The following is a 19,280-nucleotide window of genomic DNA, read 5'->3' as shown; positions in this document are numbered from 1 at the left end:
TGCAATTATAATCTAAATAGCATACTTTATACAAACCTTATCAAGAGATCTGCTAAGAATTGCCCGAAAAGCTAGAATTTTTAGAGGTTTTAAAGGTGTTCTTATTTTTTAACTCAACGTTCAGTGTTATTTTCCGTTCATTCTTTTTTTATTTGGATCTTTGAATAAATGTCATGACATTTGTGGTTTTAGAGAAAGTGAGTTTAATCGTGGTTTTAGAGAAAGTGAGTTTAATCGTGGTTTCAAATACCTCTAAAACCACTAAAACCTTACCTTGGATATCCTTGCAACGTCAAAATGTTTTCTTTGAAGTAAATATTTTGGTTTTGATTGCTTTCTTCTTTTTTTTTTTTTTTTATTTTACCAATACTGCTGTGTTTAGCCATGTTTTATCTACTAAAAACTGCCACAACCAGCCATATAATCACTGAAACCCATTTGTAATATATTATTTTTATATGAAATACACACACACTGAACTTTTTTTAGTGTGGTGAATTGTTAAAAATATGTTCGTATTTAAAATTAAAATAAAAAACAGATTTTGTTACATTGTATAAATTGTATTGTACAGAATTTAGAAATTCGGTATTCCTATTTGTGACCACAAATTAAACAGATTGCTTTAAATAAGATTTTGCTCAACTCAAAATGTGGAATGCTAACTCTTTTCATTTAAAAAATTAAATAAAGGAAGTTTAGATAAAGCAATATGACATATAATTATGTATGTGGTGCTTACTGAAAAGGGAAGGCGACCTCCAGTTGTGAGTAATCGTTATTTTTTTCTTTAAACCATTAAAATTGAATAATATAACATTGTCAGAACTACACAAATGGAATCGGTTTATTGCCCAAGGGTTGAACCACCTATTGTGATCACTCTCCATCCTGTAGGTTAGTAAACAATTGACTACCTCCACTTTAACATCATTCTCTTAATTTAGACAATTAATTTGTACCAATTTAGATTTGAGAATAATGTCATGTAGCAGTTTTAAGGTTCTTATGTATAAACTGTGTTTAAGTGGTTGCTGTGGGGAGTGTTCCAATATGTTCTACCTCATGGCATTGCATTAGCAAACTGCTCTCATTCTTCCCTCTGGGTCTGGACCCTGGATGACAGCAACACCAAAATAGGACAAATTGTATCTTATGTCTATAATCATTTTTATTATAAATAGTACGTTGTTAGGCGTTTAGAGACTCCAAAGCAGTGTGTTCGTTGAGCTATAAAAAATAAAGTGTTCAGTGGCTAAAGTGTTCAGAATATTAATATTTGTAAAAATATATTTCTATACATCAGTGTGAAGTCTGCTAAGGCGTTCTATACTTAAGTAACACTAAGGGGCAGATGCATCAAGGGGAATGAAAATCCTTCGACTTCGAATATCGAATCTGAAGGATTTTGCGCAAAAAATGCGATCGAACGATCGAAGGAATAATCCTTCGATCGAACGATTAAATCCTTTGAATCGAACGATTCAATAATAACGATCGAAGGAATAATCCAACGATCGAAGCATTATCCTTTGACCAAAAAAACTTAGCCAAGCCTATGGGGACCTTCCCCATAGGCTAACATTGGGTTCGGTAGCTTTTAGGTGGCGAACTAGGGGGTCAAAGTTTTTTCTTAAAGAGACAGTACTTCGACTATCGAATGGTCAAATAGTCGAACGATTTTTAGTTTGAAGCCTAGTCATAGTCGAAGGTCGAAGTAGCCCATTCGATGGTCGAAGTAGCCCAAAAAACACTTAGAAATTCTAAGTTTTTTTACTTCGAATCCTTCACTCGAAGTTAATGAATTGGCCCCTAACAGTGAACAGAGAAGAACTAGGACGCCCACTCTTAAGATCCAGAGTAGGTGGAAGAGAGAAAGCAAATCACCACATGGATGGCTGCTCTGTACAAATGTCACTTAGGGGCAGATTTATCAAGGGTCGAATTTCGAGGGTTAAAAAAAAAAACCCCTAGAAGTAAAATCCTTCGAATTCGAAGGATTTTAGCGCAAAAGTTTCGATCTAACGTTTTTAAGCGATCGATTGAATGATTTTTATTCAATCAAAAAACTGTGCCCTGGAAGGTCCCCATGCTAACATTGCACTTCGGTAGCTTTGAATTTTTTTTTAAAGAGACAGTATTTTGATTATCGAATGGTCGAATAGTCGAACAATTTTTACTTGGAATCGTTCGAATCATTTGATTAGACCGAATTTGAGGGCCAAAGTACCCAAAAAAATACTTCGAAATTCGAATATTTTTGCATTCGAACTATTCACTCGAGCTTAGTAAATCTGCCCCTTATTGTGTGGGAAAACACTTCAATTGAAGAAATATACAACATGTCAGATACACAAAACCTAATGATGAGAAAAAAAGCATTATGGTGCCTGAAGACACTTTTTCTAGCACTTTGCCACTTCCACATGCAATTGACTGCACATGCCTGTAAAGATACATAATAAACACTATATTTCATGCTTCTTAAATTTAGAACATGAGCTGATGTATGAAGAGAAAGCAATAGTAATGATTATTGAAGAATATGATTCGCAAACGATAAGTATTATTAAAAAATGTCATAATCTTAATTGACAAACACATTTAAAGGGGTTGTTCACCTTCCAAACACTTTTTTCAATTCAGTTGTTTTTAGATTGTTCCCCAGAAATAAAGACTTTTTTCAATTACTTTCCTTTATTTATTTTTTACGTTTTTTCCAAAATCTAAGTTTAAAGGTGAATGTTTGTGTCTCTGGTGTTTCAGTCTGGCAGCTCAGTAATTCAGGTGCAGATTCTAAACTGTTACAAATTTGCAACATTGAGTTGATACATTTCTCAGCAGCAGCTCTGGAGTATTAGCAACAATTGTATCAATTCTAACAGCTGCCTGTAATGAAACCCAGAGATTCTGCTCTGCAGGGACAAAGATAAGAAATATATCAACTAAATGTATCAATTTAGAACAGTTTACAGGATCGGCGACCCCCCCCCCCCCAGAGCTGCTTCAGAAGGAGAGAAATGACACTTGACACTTCAATATTAGAAAAACCGTCAAGTCATTGGAAAAAGTTGTTATTTCTGGTGATCTACCAGATAAAAAAAAAAAGTGTTTTAAGGTAAAGAACATCTAATGTACTGTTGTACTGCATTGGTACAATGGGTGTGTTTGCTTCAGAAACATTATTATAGTTTATATAAGCAAGATGCTGTGTAGCCGTGGAGGCAGCCATTAAAAAGTTGAAAAAAGAGAAAAGGCACAGGGTACACAGGAGATAATCTCTGTAGTATACAATGGGATTCTTCTGCAATTATCTGTTATCTATTGTGTATCCTGTGTTGAATGGCTGCCCCCATGGCTGCACAGCAGTTTGTTTATGTAAACTATAGATCAGTTTTACCAGTGCAGAGCAACAGTACATTATTTGTCATTCCATTAAAACACTTTGATTTTTGATGTTACTGTTCCTTTAAGCATAAAATGTATGTGTGTCAGTTTCAACATAGCTCCATCACATCTTTATTTCTTAAATGTCTTAATAACTGAACTGCTTAGAGATAAAAATAAAGAAAAATTTACTTTGTATAAATTAGTTAATGCAGCATATGTTCCTGCACACTAATCAAATCCAGTGGCACTATGCATTCCATCCCCTAGATGCCTAGCAGGGCATCAACATTGAGTGCAATATAGTATAATAAGGATCTGAATACACTATAGAATATAGAATATACAGTTATTGCTTTGGGGGATTAGCCATCCTTTGTAAGAACATGCAAACAAGTGACTGAACAATATTTAAAGACCCATCAGCCCTTTCCCAAATCACACAGAGGCATGCTCTGCATCCAACATACCAATGTTGGTTGTGTGCTAGTCCATTAAAGTCCATATTGGAACTACAAGTCCATATTAGTCCAAAAAGTCAAATAAAAATTATACACAAATGGGCTCATTTATTGTCCACTAATGAGATTTGATTAAAACTTTATCAAAAAATGTGAGCTATTTAATTTGTTTGTGATTTATTTCTTTCATTGCTATTTTTTCCTTGTGCTTTTTTTTTCCACAATTGGGTCAACAAAAAAAAATCACTACCTAAACCTGCCTCTTTTTAGTGAAATTACAAAAAAGCTAATAAGAGTTAATTTTTATCACATTCCATACCTTTACTAAATGTTTGTATGTCATATTTACATTTACAGTCATATGAATAAGTTTGGAAACCCCTCTCAGCCTGCATAATAAATTACTCCACTTTTAAAAAAAACGATAACAGTGGTATGTCTTTCATTTCCCAGGAACATCTGAGTACTGGGGTGTTTTCTGAACAAAGATTTTTAGTGAAGCAATATTCAGTTAAAATTAAATCAAATGTGAAAAACTGGCTGTGCAAAAATGTTGGTACCCTTGTAATTTTGCTAATTTGATGCATGTAACTGCTCAATACTGATTACTGGCAACACCAAACTGGTTGGATTGGCTCATTAAGCCTTGAGCTTCATAGGCAGGTGTGTCCACTCATGAGAAAAGGTATTTAAGGTGGCCAATTGCAAGTTGTGCATCTGTTTGACTCTCCTCTGAAGAGTGACAGCATGGGATCCTCAAAGCAACTCTCAAAAGATCTGAAAACAAAGATTGTTCAGTATCATGGTTTAAGGGAAGGCTACAAAAAGCTATCTCAGAAGTTTAAACTGTCAGTTTCAACTGTAAGGAATGTAATCAGGAAATGGAAGGCCACAGGCATAGTTGCTGTAAAACTCAGGTCTGGCAGGTCAAGAAAAATACAGGAGCAGCATATGTGGAGGATTGTGAGAATGGTTACAGACAATCCAAAGATCACCTCCAAAGACCTGCAAGAACATCTTGCTGCAGATGGTGTATCTGTACATCATGCTACAATTCAGCGCAATTTGCACAAAGAGCATCTGTATGGCAGGGTGATAAGAAAGAAGCCCTTTCTGCACTCAAGCAAACACACAGTCGCTTGTTGTATGCAAAAGCTCATTTAGACAAGCCACAGTCATTTTGTAACAAAGTGCTTTGGATTGATGAAAAAAAATTAAGTTATTAGGTCATAACAAAAACCGCTTTGCATGGTGGAAGAAGAAAACCACATTCCAAGAAAAACACCTGCTACCTACTGTCAAATTTGATGGAGGTTCCATCAAGTCAAGGGTTGGATGAATTCAACCCAATATCAACACATTCTTCAGGATAATGTTCAAACATCAGTCACAAAAGTTGGAGTTACGCAGGGGTTGGATATTCCAACAAGACAATGACCCTAAACACACTTTGAAATCTACAAAAGCATTTATGCAGAGGGAGAAGTACAATATTCTGGAATGGCTGTCACAGTCCCCCGGCTTGAATATCATTGAAAATCTATGGGTTGATTTGAAGCAGGCTGTCCATGCTCGGCAGCCATTAAATATAACTGAACTGGAGAGATTTTGTATGGAGGAACGATCAAAAATACCTCCATCCAGAATCCAGACACTAATCCAGACACTTATCAAAGGCTATAGGAGGTGTCTAGAGGCTGTTACATCTGCAAAAGGAGGCTCAACTAAGTATTGATGTAATATCTCTGTTGGGGTGTCCAAATGTATGCGCCTGTCTAATTTTGTTATGATGCATATTGCATATGTTCTGTTAGTCCAGTAAACTTTATGTCACTGCTGTGTAGTTTTAGAGTTTGTTTTTTAACCACGATTAAACTTGAATTTAAAAATCCATACTTATTTATTAAAAGATTTAAATATAAAAAGCACGAGTGAATAAATACGTACAATTAAATCTTTAAATCCTTGCTTACTCCAAATAATTTTGTGCGTTCACAAGCAAAAAACCTCTAAAAACTCAGAAACTAAATATTCGATATCAATTCGCTAAGAACAGCTTTCATTGACTTCTATGTGACATCAACAGATTTTCACTGCCATGCTTTTACAATAGAGTTTTTCGTGGTTTCTTATGCTTAATAGATAGTAAACATTTTGGGGCAGATACGTTAACTTATGTATAATTAAGTGGAATGACACAGGGATTAAGTATTGAACACGTTTACTGAAATGTATTTAATACCAAGCAGAAGATCATTTGTTGGCAATGACAGCTTTAAGACGCCTTCTGTATGGAGAAACCATTTATTGCTCAGGTGTGCTTGTGGCCCATTCTTCCACATAAACTGTCTTTAAATCTTGAAGGTTCCAGGGGCCTCTTCTATGAACTCTGATCTTCAGTTCGTTCCATAGATTTTCAATTGGATTCAAGTCAGGTGATTGACTGGGTCATTCTAGCAGCTTTATTTTCTGTCTCTGAAACCAATTTAGAATTTCCTTGGCTGTGTATTTGGGATCATTGTCTTGCTGAAATGTCCACCCTCATTGCATCTTCAGCATCCTGGTAGATTGCAGCAGATGCTTATAAAGAATGTCTCGGTACATTTCTTCATTTATCCTTTCATCAATTATATGAAGCCTACCTTTACCAGATGCTGAAAAATAGCCCTACACCATGATGTCCCCACCTCAAAACTTCACTGTTGGTATGGTGTTTTGGAGTGATATACAGTGCCATTTCTTCTCCAAACATGGTGTGTGTGCAATGACATCTAAAGAGTTACATTTTGGTCTCATCTGACCAGACTATATTCTCCCGGAATTTCATTTGGTTTGTCCAAATGTTGTGCAGATTAGAACTTCAACATGCTTTTTCTTCAGCAGTGGAGTCTTGCACGGTGCGCGTGTATAGAGGTCATGTCGGTTGAGTGCATTACTTATTGTTTTCTTTGAAACAACTATACCTGCTAATTCAAGGTCTTTCTGAAGCTCTCAATGAGTGACACTTGGACAACTCTTCTGATAATTCTTTTGATTCCTCTGTCAGAAATCTTGCACGGAGCACCAGGTTGTGGCCAGTTCATTGTGAAATTCTGTTTCCACTTCCAAATTATGGACCCAACGGTGCTCACTGGAACATTCAGAAGCTTAGAAATATGTATGTAACCAATGGCATCAGTATGTTGCGCTACAACAAGGTTGCAAAGGTCTTGAGAGAGCTCCTTTCTTTTACCCATCGTGAGATGTTTCTTGTGTGATATCTTGGTAATGAGAAACCTTTTTCTAGGCCATCAATTAGGACTAAACCAGATGATATTAATTTGCACTGTTAGGGGACAGGATTGCTTTTTAAATACTGACAGATTACTGACCAGTTTTTTCAGTCTAATCTTGAATGCACTTTAATAGAAGCAACTCTGTTCCAATCTGTGTGCTGTTGATAGCTTATCACTTTATGGCAATGACACAAGGGCACACGCTGCCCTTCATATAATGTGATGTACAAGAATTATAGATTCATGGTATTTAAAGTGCTAGCCTTCAGATCTGGTACACAATAATAACAGGCTGAGAAAAAGAAATTTTGAGATTAATGGTTGCTATGAGTACTACGTATTACTGAGTCATGTGTCTGTATCCCTTAGCAACCCACTGCCGGTCTAGTCAATCACAGTGATATGCTACAGAACACTAACAAGAAATCCAAACCTGTTTCCTCAGGCTAGAGATGCTCATTAGTTAAAAGTATAAAATATGTGAAGGAATCTAGAATTTGACATACTTTGGTAGCCGGATATTTTATTTAACACAAGGCTTTGCTTTAATTTCTTCATCAATTATTAACAGAACACTTAGGTTAGTGGTTTAGCTGTTACTTGTGAATAAAAGAGGCATAGCTTGACAAAATCGAGCAGGAAAAAAGGCAAATTTTGTCAGTGGCATATGACTGGAGAAGAGAAGGACTGGCCAAAGACAGCCCCCAGGATGGGAGAGGTATCCATACACAGTTATTAGTGAAACTCTTCCATCTATTTTAACAGATTTGATACAGTATTCAGAAAAGATGTTCCACTTAAGTTTTTCACATTTTAATAAATAAAATATTTAAATTATTTATACAAATTAGAGCATTTCTCTCAATGCACTTCATATGAAGGGATTATAGGTATTTAGCAGCCTGTGCTCCAAAGATGTAGATTTTGTACTAGTGTTACCTTTTTTCACTGCAATGTAGTGTGGATTAGCACACCCACCTTGTAGATAAGTGAAGATGTGCCTGGTGCACGTGGGTGGAGGCTCGGCAACCCCCCAAAGCAGTAATGTAGAAAGAACCTCACGACACACAGGTCTGCATGAAGTTTTCAGTGATTTATTGAAGCGGAGTGCACTGCAACGTTTCAGGGTCGCCCCCTTTGTCAAGCAGGCATGCAGGCATGCTTGACAAAAAGGGCGACCCCGAAACGTTGCAGTGCACTCCGCTTCAATAAATCACTGAAAACTTCATGCAGACCTGTGTGCCGTGAGGTTCTTTCTACATTACCTTTTTTCACTGGCCATAACAGCAGTAGTTATTTAAAGTGAATGTCAGCCCAAAAAATATATATTTTGCATAATAAAAGAAAACATAATTCTAAGCAACTTTAAAATATACATTCATTGCAAATTCTCTGTGGTTTTAAGTTATTTGTATATGTATTGCTATTGAAAGCAGTGTTTGTCTGTCCCTTTCTATTCTCTGCCCTCGTGGCTCAGACTGTTGAAACAATGTAAGACAAGGCAGCTGATTAACAAACTTTGCTGGGGAAGACTTTTTGCAACTTTATTTAAATAACAACTTTAAGTAACAACCAGGAGAAATGCAAATACTGCTTTCAGTAGCAATTGTTGTTTTTGCAAATAACTTGAAAAACACTGACAATTTTAATAAAAAACTGGAAAGTTGCTTAGAATTATGTTTTCTTTTAATTAGGTATATTTAATATTTGGGGTTGACTTGGCCTTTACATATGATTTTGAGGAAAGGTGCTGGTTCTGTATGTCTAACTCAGGGGTAGGCAACCTGCGGCTCCGGAGCCTCATGCGGCTCTTCATCCTGCTTGCTGCGGCTCGGTCTTTTGGCTTTGCCTGTCATGCCATCTATACAGCCGTTGCATCTGCTGGCGGCTTCTTGAGAGTGAGACCACGGTCAGCTTACCGCAGTTGCACGCTCAGGAAGCCGCCATCAGGTGCAACGGCTGTATAGAAGTCCCAGGAGTGACAGGCAAGACCGGGCCGTAGCAAGATAATTCATCATGGTCCTTACTGCGGTCACACACTCAAGAAAGGAGAGGGAAGATCAGCATGGAGCTTCAGAAACAGAAGTCACATTAAACAGATGAGAACCCAAGGGGCAGATTTATCAAAGGTCGATGTGAATTTTCGAATGAAAAAAAAATTTGAGCTATTTTTTGTGTACTTCGACTAGGGAATAGTTCAAATTCGATTTCAATTTGAAAAAAATTTGAAAATGCGAATATTGAAATATATTATGTACTGCCTCTTTAAAAATTTGACTTTGATCATTCGCCATCTAAAACCTGCTGAATTGCTGTTTTAGCCTATGGGTGACCTCCTAGAACCTATTTGGAGTCAATTGGTGGACTTTTTTGGGGGGGAAAAACTTTGAATTGAATTCGTTCGAATGCGCTATTCCTTCGATTCGTAAGATTTAAATTTTGCCGAATACGAACCTATTCAATCGAAAATGGACCTATTCGACCAAAAAAAAACTTGTTGGTCTTTTGAATTAGAATTTCGAAGTTTTTTCAATTCGAAATGCGCCCTTGATAAATATGCCCCTAACATGTAATAGGGCTATTCAGTGTTTAATTTATTTCAAAGTAGGCCTAGACATACAGTACACTGCACTTCTGTATTCTGCTGTTTTAACAGTTAAAATTAAAAAAAAAGGTTAATACTTTTAAAAGTTTATAAGCTGTGTTATGTTTTGTGGCTCCAGACTATTTTTCTTTAGTGGACGACGGGAGCAAAATGGCTCTTTTGATAGTAAACGTTGCTGACCCCTGGTCTAACTGATAACTATCCAACCCCTTGGGGCAGATGTTAGGGAGAGGAATGCTACGGCAGCTGAGGGGAAAGCTCAGGAAAAAACTGTTGATTATATTTAGATAACTTATTCTCTTCAAACAATAAATATTCTACTTTCAAACTACATTTGTAATTCTGTTATATTGCTGTTAGCAATGCAATACTTTCAAAGTGATTCTCTCCCAGCAGACTCAGACTGCTTTGGGCCTAGGAGAATAGCAGTTGGATAGAAATGATTGCATTGCACAGACTTAAAGCAGCAGCTATTAATATTCAGGTGTGAGATGGGCATTACAGTAAGCAAGCAGGCAACTTTGCTGCCTTTGATAAATAACCTCCTCAGTATAATATTACAATAGGAGATTTGGCCAAGGTCCTTTTATGCGATCATGGGATCTGCAGCAGGAACTACAGCATCACAGTCACAGATGTGAAGCAGTGTTTCTAAAATCAAAGTTACATCAGTTATTCTGTGGGGCAACTACCTCTCATTCTACCTCTTAAAAAGCCACAAAGATACAACACAGATTAGTGCCTGAGAGGTAGGACATAATTGGAATAAATAACATAATAAAACCATGACACTAAAAAGTAACATCAATACATAAAAAAACAGGCAGTGCACAGCTGTGATTAGCTCTCCTATTTTTGTGCAACACAATGGGGAGCTTCTGCAAAAAGCCCACCAAGACTGGGGCCAAAAGTTATATTTACCACATTCACCAATATCCTGGTAGGCCTATATACCCCTTTATCTTTCCACATGACACAACACCATCCATTATAATTAGAAGAAATCAGATTTATCCCCCTAAATACCATGTCCTTTTTACAATATTTGGCAGGTTAAGGAATGTTTGAACACATTTCTGGGGGTTTTAGGGCCATGTTTTGTGTTATTACAGTTTTGGTAAAGAAGGTGCCCTTTCTGATGCAAGTCTCAGTTCTCTCAAGAGACCTGTTTTCTTATAAGTTACAGTAGTTCGATGACAAGGAGCTTGCTGCGAATGTGCAGATAAAGATATCCCGGGATTACCTTCAACTGTGCATGTGCCAGCAAGCTCCGTGTTGCCAAACTAATTGGAAAAGAACAAGAAGATTCAGAAGATGGAGCCTGCTAGCTCCACAGCACAAAACAGGAAAATTCAGAAGATGGAGGCTGCTAGCTCCGCAGCACATTTCTGCTTTACTGTGAGAGGCACTGATTACTGATATAGACTCTGTGGGGAGGGAGCAGAGAAGGGGCTCATTTGATGGATGGGGACTTTTGTCGGGGGTTAGTTCTCCTTTAAAAATAACCATTAATAGTAAATAGTAATAGTAAAATCAATCCCACAAATAAAATTGTATTGTTAGGCTTTTTAGTGTTTGCAGGGTCGCCAGTGTTTGGGGGGAGGTGGGACTGTTGTCCTGGGCCTAAAATCTTGATCTGAAGAGGAGACCAGCATGTTTTAAAAGTTACATATAATATTACATATAGGGGCGTAATTTATTAAAGGTCGAGTTGTGATTTTTCCCGAAAAAATTTTCAGGGTGGTACTTACAGCAAAAAAATGTTTTGGAGATTTATTATGCACCAAAGCTGCAAAAAGCCCAAATTTAAAAATACTCCACCTAAAGGGTGGGGTCCAAAAGTTCCTGATTCCTGTGTGTTTACAGGACACAATGAATACTGATTCATTGTGATCTGAGTTAGACACCATGTATTTTTTCCAGTTAGATCATGTTTTGTTGACTTTTCCAGTTCTGCCTTGTCAATCTCCATCTTGGCAGCACTAAGAAAATCCCTGTAAAGGTGTAAATGCATTTATAAATATACTTTGCATACTATATGATCACACAAAGGCATATGCTTTCAAGTCAGTATCTGCCAATTCTGACTGGACACAGTAAATCCATTTGGCAGTTAGTCATATCCACCCATTGTGCAAAATAAATGCTGCATAAACAATATTTTATTAAAAAAAAAAAATATTGCCTTTTTTTTGCTGAAAACTAAATTTTAAAATTTGTGGTGCCTATAGGCACAGACTTAGTCCACCAGCACAATATCATTCACAATGCAATATAAACTTGCAGATCAAATAATGTCTGCAACCAAACAGCTGGTCCCTCTGCTTGCAGTTCCCTTGCTTATCCCTTTTCCCACAAGTAGTTTGTTTTCTAAAAGGCAAGCTGCTTTATATTTACCCTTCTTCTGTTTTCACAACCTAAATGATTGGGGAGCCCTGAACCAGTGTACTAACTAAAAACACATACAGGAAATATATGTATTGGGAAGATACTCTAGTCTTTACTCACTACAGGTATGGGATGTGTTATCCTTAGTGATGGGCGAAACTGTGGTGTTCTGATGCGTCTGCAAATTACCGGAAAATTTTCAAAACTTCGAAAAACTAGGGAATTTATTTATTTATTCACCCATCACTAGTTATTCAGAAACCCATTATCCAGAAAGCTTAAAATTACGGGAAGGATGTCTACCAAAAAAAAAAAAGATTTCCTTTTCCCTGTAATAAGTATACAATACATTGTACTTGTTCCCAGCTGAGATATAATTAATCCTTATTGGAGATAGAACAATCCTATTCGGTTTAATTGTTTAAATTATTTTTTAGTAGACAAGGTGGCCATAGACGTTAAGATCCGCTTGTTGGATCGAGTGGATCTCTTCCCGATATGCCCAAATTGAAATGGGCGATATAAGGCGGATCCGATTGCGGGCTATAGGGCCCAACCATCGGATCATAATGTAACCGATATGGACGGTTGGATCGCGGGACAGCATACACGCATAGATGTGGCCGCGATGCGACTGGATTTTTAAAACTGCTCGATTGAGATGATCTTGGAAGCCCGTTGATGCCCCACACACGGGTCAATAAGCTGCCGACTCAGTCTGCTGCCAGCTTTTATAGGCCTTATAGGTATGAAGATCCAAATGATGGAAAGATCCCTTATCCAAAAAAACACAAACCTAGAACGTTTTGGATAACAGGTACCAAAATTCTATAAAACCGGCAAACACAATGGGGATCCGCAAGAAGAGGGGCTTTAAAGCAGGTTGGGTGCTAATGCCCATGCATTCCAACTTGGTTAATTATTTTATTTACAACCTATGGGTCAGATTACACTAAGGGGCCGATTCACTAACTTCGAGTGAAGGATTCGAAGTAAAAAAACTTAGAATTTCGAAGTTTTTTTTGGGCTACTTCGACCATCGAACGGGCTACTTCGACCTTCGACTACGAATCGAAGGATTCGAACTAAAAATCGTTCGACTATTCGACCATTCGATAGTCAAAGTACTGTCTCTTTAAAAAAAAATTCGACCCCCTAGTTCGCCAGCTAAAAGCTACCGAAATCAATGTTAGCCTATGGGGAAGGTCCCCATAGGCTTGGCTAACTTTTTTTGATCGAAGGATATTCCTTCGATCGTTCGACTATTCGACCATTCGATAGTCAAAGTACTGTCTCTTTAAAAAAAACTTCGACCCCCTAGTTCGGCATCTAAAAGCTCCCGAAGTCAATGTTAGCCTATGGGGAAGGTCCCCATAGGCTTGGCTAACTTTTTTTGATTGAAGGATATTCCTTCGATCGTTGGATTTAAATCCTTCGAATCGTTCGATTCGAAGGATTTAATCGTTCGATCGAAGGAATAATCCTTCGATCGTTCAATCGTACTATCTGCGCTAAATCCTTCGACTTCGATATTCGAAGTCGAAGGATTTTAGTTCCTTAGTCGAATATCGAGGGTTAATTAACCCTCGATATTCGACCCTTAGTGAATCGGCCCCTAAAAGTTTTCATTCATGGGAAAACATTTTGTATTACAAAATGCATCAGTTAACAGTGCTACTCCACCAGAATCATGCTTTGAAATCAGTTTTTCAATAGCAAAATGAGATTTTCTTATATTTAATAATATAAGAAATTATAATGTTGAAATCTGACATGGGGCTAGACATTAATTTGCCAGGTGCCCTTGGTTATATGACTTGTGCTCTGGTCAACTTCAGTCACTCTTGCAGCTGCACTGCAAGTTGGAGTCATCTCACCCCCTTCCCCCAGGGCCGGATTTGTGGAGAGGCCACAAAGGCCCGGGCCTAGGGTGGCAGAATAATAGGGGCGGCATGCTGCCCAGCCGCTTACCAGGGAGCACAGCTCCCCAGTGCTCCGGTGCAGTCACGCATGTGTGCTCGCACTTACGGGCGGGCGCTAGGACCGTGTGGCCAGGCGACGAGACAGCACAGCGCAGCCTTGGGCAACCTGCTCACTGAATCCGGCCCTCCCTTTCCCCAATCTATCAGCCGGAAAAATCACAAGTTTAATAAGATAATAACTTCTTGACACCTGCAATGACTACTCCAGTTACAGTGAGTAGGAGAAACAGTAGCTAATCTGAAATCAATTCCATTGTGAAGTACTGGCTCTTTTTGAAAGCAAAGGATCAGAACAATGTCCTGAGATGGCTGCCTACACATCAATATTACAACCAAAAAAGTACATTTATAGGTTCAAGAATACATTTTTAAATGGTAGAATGAACTATTTGCAATGCACAATGTACAATGTAGTAATAAAAACTATACCCTAAAAATCATGACAGAATCCCTTTAAAATCAAAATGTCACACAAAGACATCTATTGTGCCCTTTTGCTGGCTGGCTATAAACCTTTACAAAGGCTCCATGAAAGTACAGGGGACCTAAAAATGACTTCATTTGGACCAAACTGGGTTAGAATACAGTCTAACATTTTCACTTATCTACCTTGGTTGTGGTAGATCAGTGATTATTTTAAGGTAATGTATGAAAGACAAAGCAGAGGTCATGTGAAAGATTGTGTTGCCTTAGATGTACAGGAATGGGACCTGTTATTCCGATTGCTCAGGACCTGGGGTGGTCTGGATAAGGGTTTGAATCTCCATACCTTAAGTCTGCTAAAATGTAAAAAAAAAGTAATTTAAACATTAACTTAATCCAATATGATTATTTTGCCTCCAATAAGGATTAATTATATCTTAGATGGGATCAAGTTCAGGTTACTGATTATTACGCAAAAAAGGAAATATTTTTTTGAAAATTAGAATTGTCTAAAATTGAGTCTATGGGAGATAGCCTTTCTGGATAACAAAGTCAGACACGTGTGGAAGTATCATCTAATACACTTGCTTGATAACACAGGAATCTGTAACTTCCCAGAAGCCTTCTTTTTTTGCTAGTATGCTTATTAGCAGGGGCGATCCTGGCCCCTCCACTGCCCGAGGCAGCAGCAGTTGCTGCCACCCCCCTCCCCCGTTTGCTTACCTTTTTGCGCCTGAGGGGGTCCGGGGGGTCCACCAGGGCAGCAGAGAGGGCCAGTGCACTAGCGCAGAGAGCCCAACTGCTCTCTGCGCTAGAAGAGCTGAATTTCCGGTTCATTGGCGAAGCGCCCCTGCTTATTAGTGTACTGCCAGATATTCTTCTCTATAAAGGTTAAAATAACCTTAAATGGAGAGTTAAATCAAGACCCAAACAAAAAGGGTAAGAAGCAAACCAATTGGACTAAATGTATTTGTATATTTGCCCATATCAAAAATATTAATTTATTATACACTGTATTATATTTGCAAAAACTGTCATAACCTTTCAAATGTAAGGCATGCACACAAGCTCAGGGTGCTGTCAGCACAATTTAAATGTGGCTCACTAGACAGTGAACTCAAAGCTGAAAAATCATCATTTTAACTTGCGAGTAGTGTTACTGGTTACTCACAGGGTACTATAAAATTATATCCCTGCATATTTGTATATGCCACCAACATGACATGTACTTGACCCTTGGCAAGGCCTCTTGTTGTATGTGGTTTCATTTCGGCAAATACCACTCATTTGTTTTTTTTGGATTAGTTATCACACCCTTACAACAAATATCCAATTTAACAGTGCACTATCTACTGCTACACATAACACGACACCTTTACTGTATATTGACTGGAAAGAAAAAGATAGGTTAGGACTTTTAACACGTCCTGGCACATTTTTATGTGGGCTAGTCCTTTATAGGCTAGTCCTTTATAGACTTTTAAACTACAGCGTAGCAAACAGAGGAATATGCCTCTGTTTATGAGATAATTTCTGAAGTCCATTTCAGCATATAATGGAAATACTACAGTAAATGTTCATGTTACACAGAATAGCAATACTGTGACCTACAAAACCAGGAGCTAGAGACACATGTATTACACATCCAAGAAACAAAAAGGAAATCATTGTGACAGTTGTGTTTCACAGAGATTATTCAGGCAATGTATGTCTTGCATAAAGATTTTTCTTTAGAGCTTGGGAACCATGTTTAAAATGTGTGGCCATTATGTTTCTGATTACTGGATTATTTCTAGGCAGTTTGCACAAATACTAAAATCTTTAGGTCTGTCAGGAACCTTTTAACAGAAACTATATGTGCCATTATGTCTGTCGCCCCCTTTCACACATACAGGCTACAATCTGTTATACTGAAGTCTAATTACAAATTGGCTTACAGTATGTTGTTTTTCTTCGTATGGTTACAGGATCTCTTATACAAGACTTATAAAGAGCCCACAAAAGTTGGCTACTAATACCAGTTCTGGTAAGTATCACAATTAAGTTTGAAGTGCTTCCAAACACTGAAACATGAATGTCAATATACAGTAATTGTTGTGTGCTTTGCTCTTGCCTTTCTGTTACATTATAAGGCATTATGGTACCTGTACATGCTGAATGTCGCAAGATGTTACAGAGGTGATTTGCACACCTGAGTTACAATCTTGACATCTCTAGAATCACTTCAGTTAAGCATCACTGTAGGTAAAAACAAATAAATTTGTGATCATGACTACTCTGCCAACTGCATTATTGCATAACTCTCCTTCAGTCTTCAGATGGTCTGATAAGCCTATCCTAAGCAAAAATCCAAGTATGGAAAAAAATTGTAGTCTAATGTAGCTGTATTTTGTACTCTGCTTATTAACACCTAATTAAAGGAAAAACATACCCCTCAAACAATGTAGGTCTCTATAAAAAGATATTGCTTATAACAGCTCATATGTAAAACCCTGCTTCAGGTAAAAAAAACTTTTTCATAATAATATACTTTTTAGTAGTATGTGCCATTGGGTAATCATAAATAGAAAATTGGCATTTTAAAAAATAAGGACAGCCCCCTGGCATTGTATGATTCACTGTGCACACAAACATACCAAACAAACTATACTTCTTAGGTCACATGAGCCAATTAACAGACAGATTTCTGTCTATTGCTTCAACACTTCTTCCTGTTACAGTTAGAGTTGTAGTATTTCTGGTCAGCTGATCTCTGAGGCAGCACACAGACCATTACAAAATGGTGGTTCAAGGTAAGAGATATAAAAGTGCAATATTTACTTATATATATATATATATATATATATATATATATATATATATATATATATCGGTATGACAAGATTCTTTAATATGCCACTTAATTTGATATAAACTATCTGTTGCTCAAGTATTCATTTTGGGGGTATAGTTTTCCTTTAAGGTTTAATGTAAAATAAATAAGTAATACACTACAGGTATGGGATCCGTTATCTGGTAACTTGTTATCCAGAAAGCTCCGACTACGTAAAGTGCTTCTCCTGTGGACTCCATTTTATCCAGATACTGTATACTATTTTATTTCCTTTTCTCTGTAATAATAAAATAATACCTTGTAACATGTATTTATATAGCGCCAACATATTGCGTAGTACTACTTGAGGCAAACTAAGATATAATTCATCCTTAATTGAAACAAATCAGCCTATTGGATGTGTGTAATGTTTAAATGATTTTATAAGACTTAAGGTGTGAAGATTCCAAATTACAGAAAGATCCCTTATCCGGAAATCCCCAGGTCCTGAGCATTTTGGATAATAGGTCCCATACTTGTAATTATTCTGCTCTTTTGCCGCTTACTATCTGCAGAAAGTATGCCTTAGTCTATGAGGTTATTAATTAACTAACCAGTTCTGGCTAGTAGGTATTAAAAAAAATTATATATATATATATATATATATATATATATATATATATATATATATATATATATATATAAATATATATAAATATATATTTATATATATATATATATATATATCTATATATATATAATTCTTAATAAATTCTTATTACATATATCCGTGACTAAAGATTATTTTCCTCATTAAGCAAGTTTACAAGCCAGGCTTGAAAGAATTATCTTACATTCCTGTAACTTTTTATATCCAACTGCCTAACAACAAGCAAATAAAACATTTTTATTAAATAAACAACAAAAGGCATTCTGCTTGCCAGGTGTTGCTGTACTTCAACTTCCAGCATCCCACTGACATGTTTGGACGATATGAGTTGTAGTTCGGAAACTGTTGGAGAGCCACAGGTTGGAGCTCACTGCTGCACTGCAATGCTATACCATGTAATACAATACCTGCTAAACATGATTTCTCAGACAGCATAGCATATCTTTGAAATAACACTTCTATGGAGGGTGAGAAGCAGTCTGTAAGTGTTTTAATATCCCCTTTCAGTATGTAGTATGCTTTCAGCTCAGAAATCATCTTATGGTAATTCTCACATACAGGAGTGTGAAAAGCAGCACACCAAATGAACTATTTCACAGCCAGAACATTTCCATGATTTCACACTTGCAGAAATGGTGACGAGACATTTTGTGGCATGCTAAGTGTGACATAATCAGAGATGTGAAACATACACACACATATATTGACTGACCTGGCTGTCCCTTGTTCTCCATGCTGTGTGTGTGTGTGTCTTTAGGATTTTGAGACAAATTTCAGTGTAAAAACATCCAGGGCTGGTCAGTACAACTGTATCTCAGTATTAAAGCCAGACCTCTCAATCTGAGTAGAGCAGTCAGCTCCCTCCCACTCCTGCTTGTGTCAGCTCCGCCTCTCTCCTCTGACATCACAGCACAACACAGCAGCAAACCTCCTCAGCTAATGTGTTCTGTGTTCCAACTTGAAGAACATTAACTCCTTCCCTGCTTAACAGCTTCATAATTTACATTTCTCATTACTATCAATCATTCATAAAATATATTTAAAACAATCTCTAAGGGGTTCCATAGGAAATCATGCAGCATACTGTTTTTATTTGTTATAAGCAACAAACATTATAGGAGAATTTTGTCCAACTGAGCTTTTGGTTTAAAAATCACAAGCAAATATACCACTATTATAAATGGAAGAAAAGAAAAACAATGGCACATCACTTTGTGACTGCTCACTGTATTGAAGACAGTCACCAATATGTGAGTAAGTAGACTTCAAGGGGAAGT

The 19,280-nt window shown here is 37.2% G+C and overlaps 1 protein-coding gene across 2 annotated transcripts in view; it reads right to left on the bottom strand.

The window, feature by feature from the left end:
• The window catches only part of tpd52l1.L (tumor protein D52 like 1 L homeolog), a 68,478-nt gene extending 49,586 nt beyond the window's left edge, over positions 1-18,892 (bottom strand). Inside the window, exon 1 of one of the 2 annotated variants that reach the window (XM_041562243.1) lies at positions 18,716-18,892. In XM_041562243.1, the coding sequence (XP_041418177.1) occupies positions 18,716-18,737 (22 nt within the window). In that variant the 5' untranslated portion in view covers positions 18,738-18,892. 2 annotated transcript variants of the gene reach the window in all.
• Positions 18,893-19,280: the final 388 nt, after the last annotated feature.

Source organism: Xenopus laevis, chromosome 5L, assembly GCF_017654675.1.
Source record: "Xenopus laevis strain J_2021 chromosome 5L, Xenopus_laevis_v10.1, whole genome shotgun sequence".
NCBI lineage: Eukaryota > Metazoa > Chordata > Amphibia > Anura > Pipidae > Xenopus > Xenopus laevis.
This window is presented reverse-complemented; position numbering and strand designations above follow the sequence as displayed.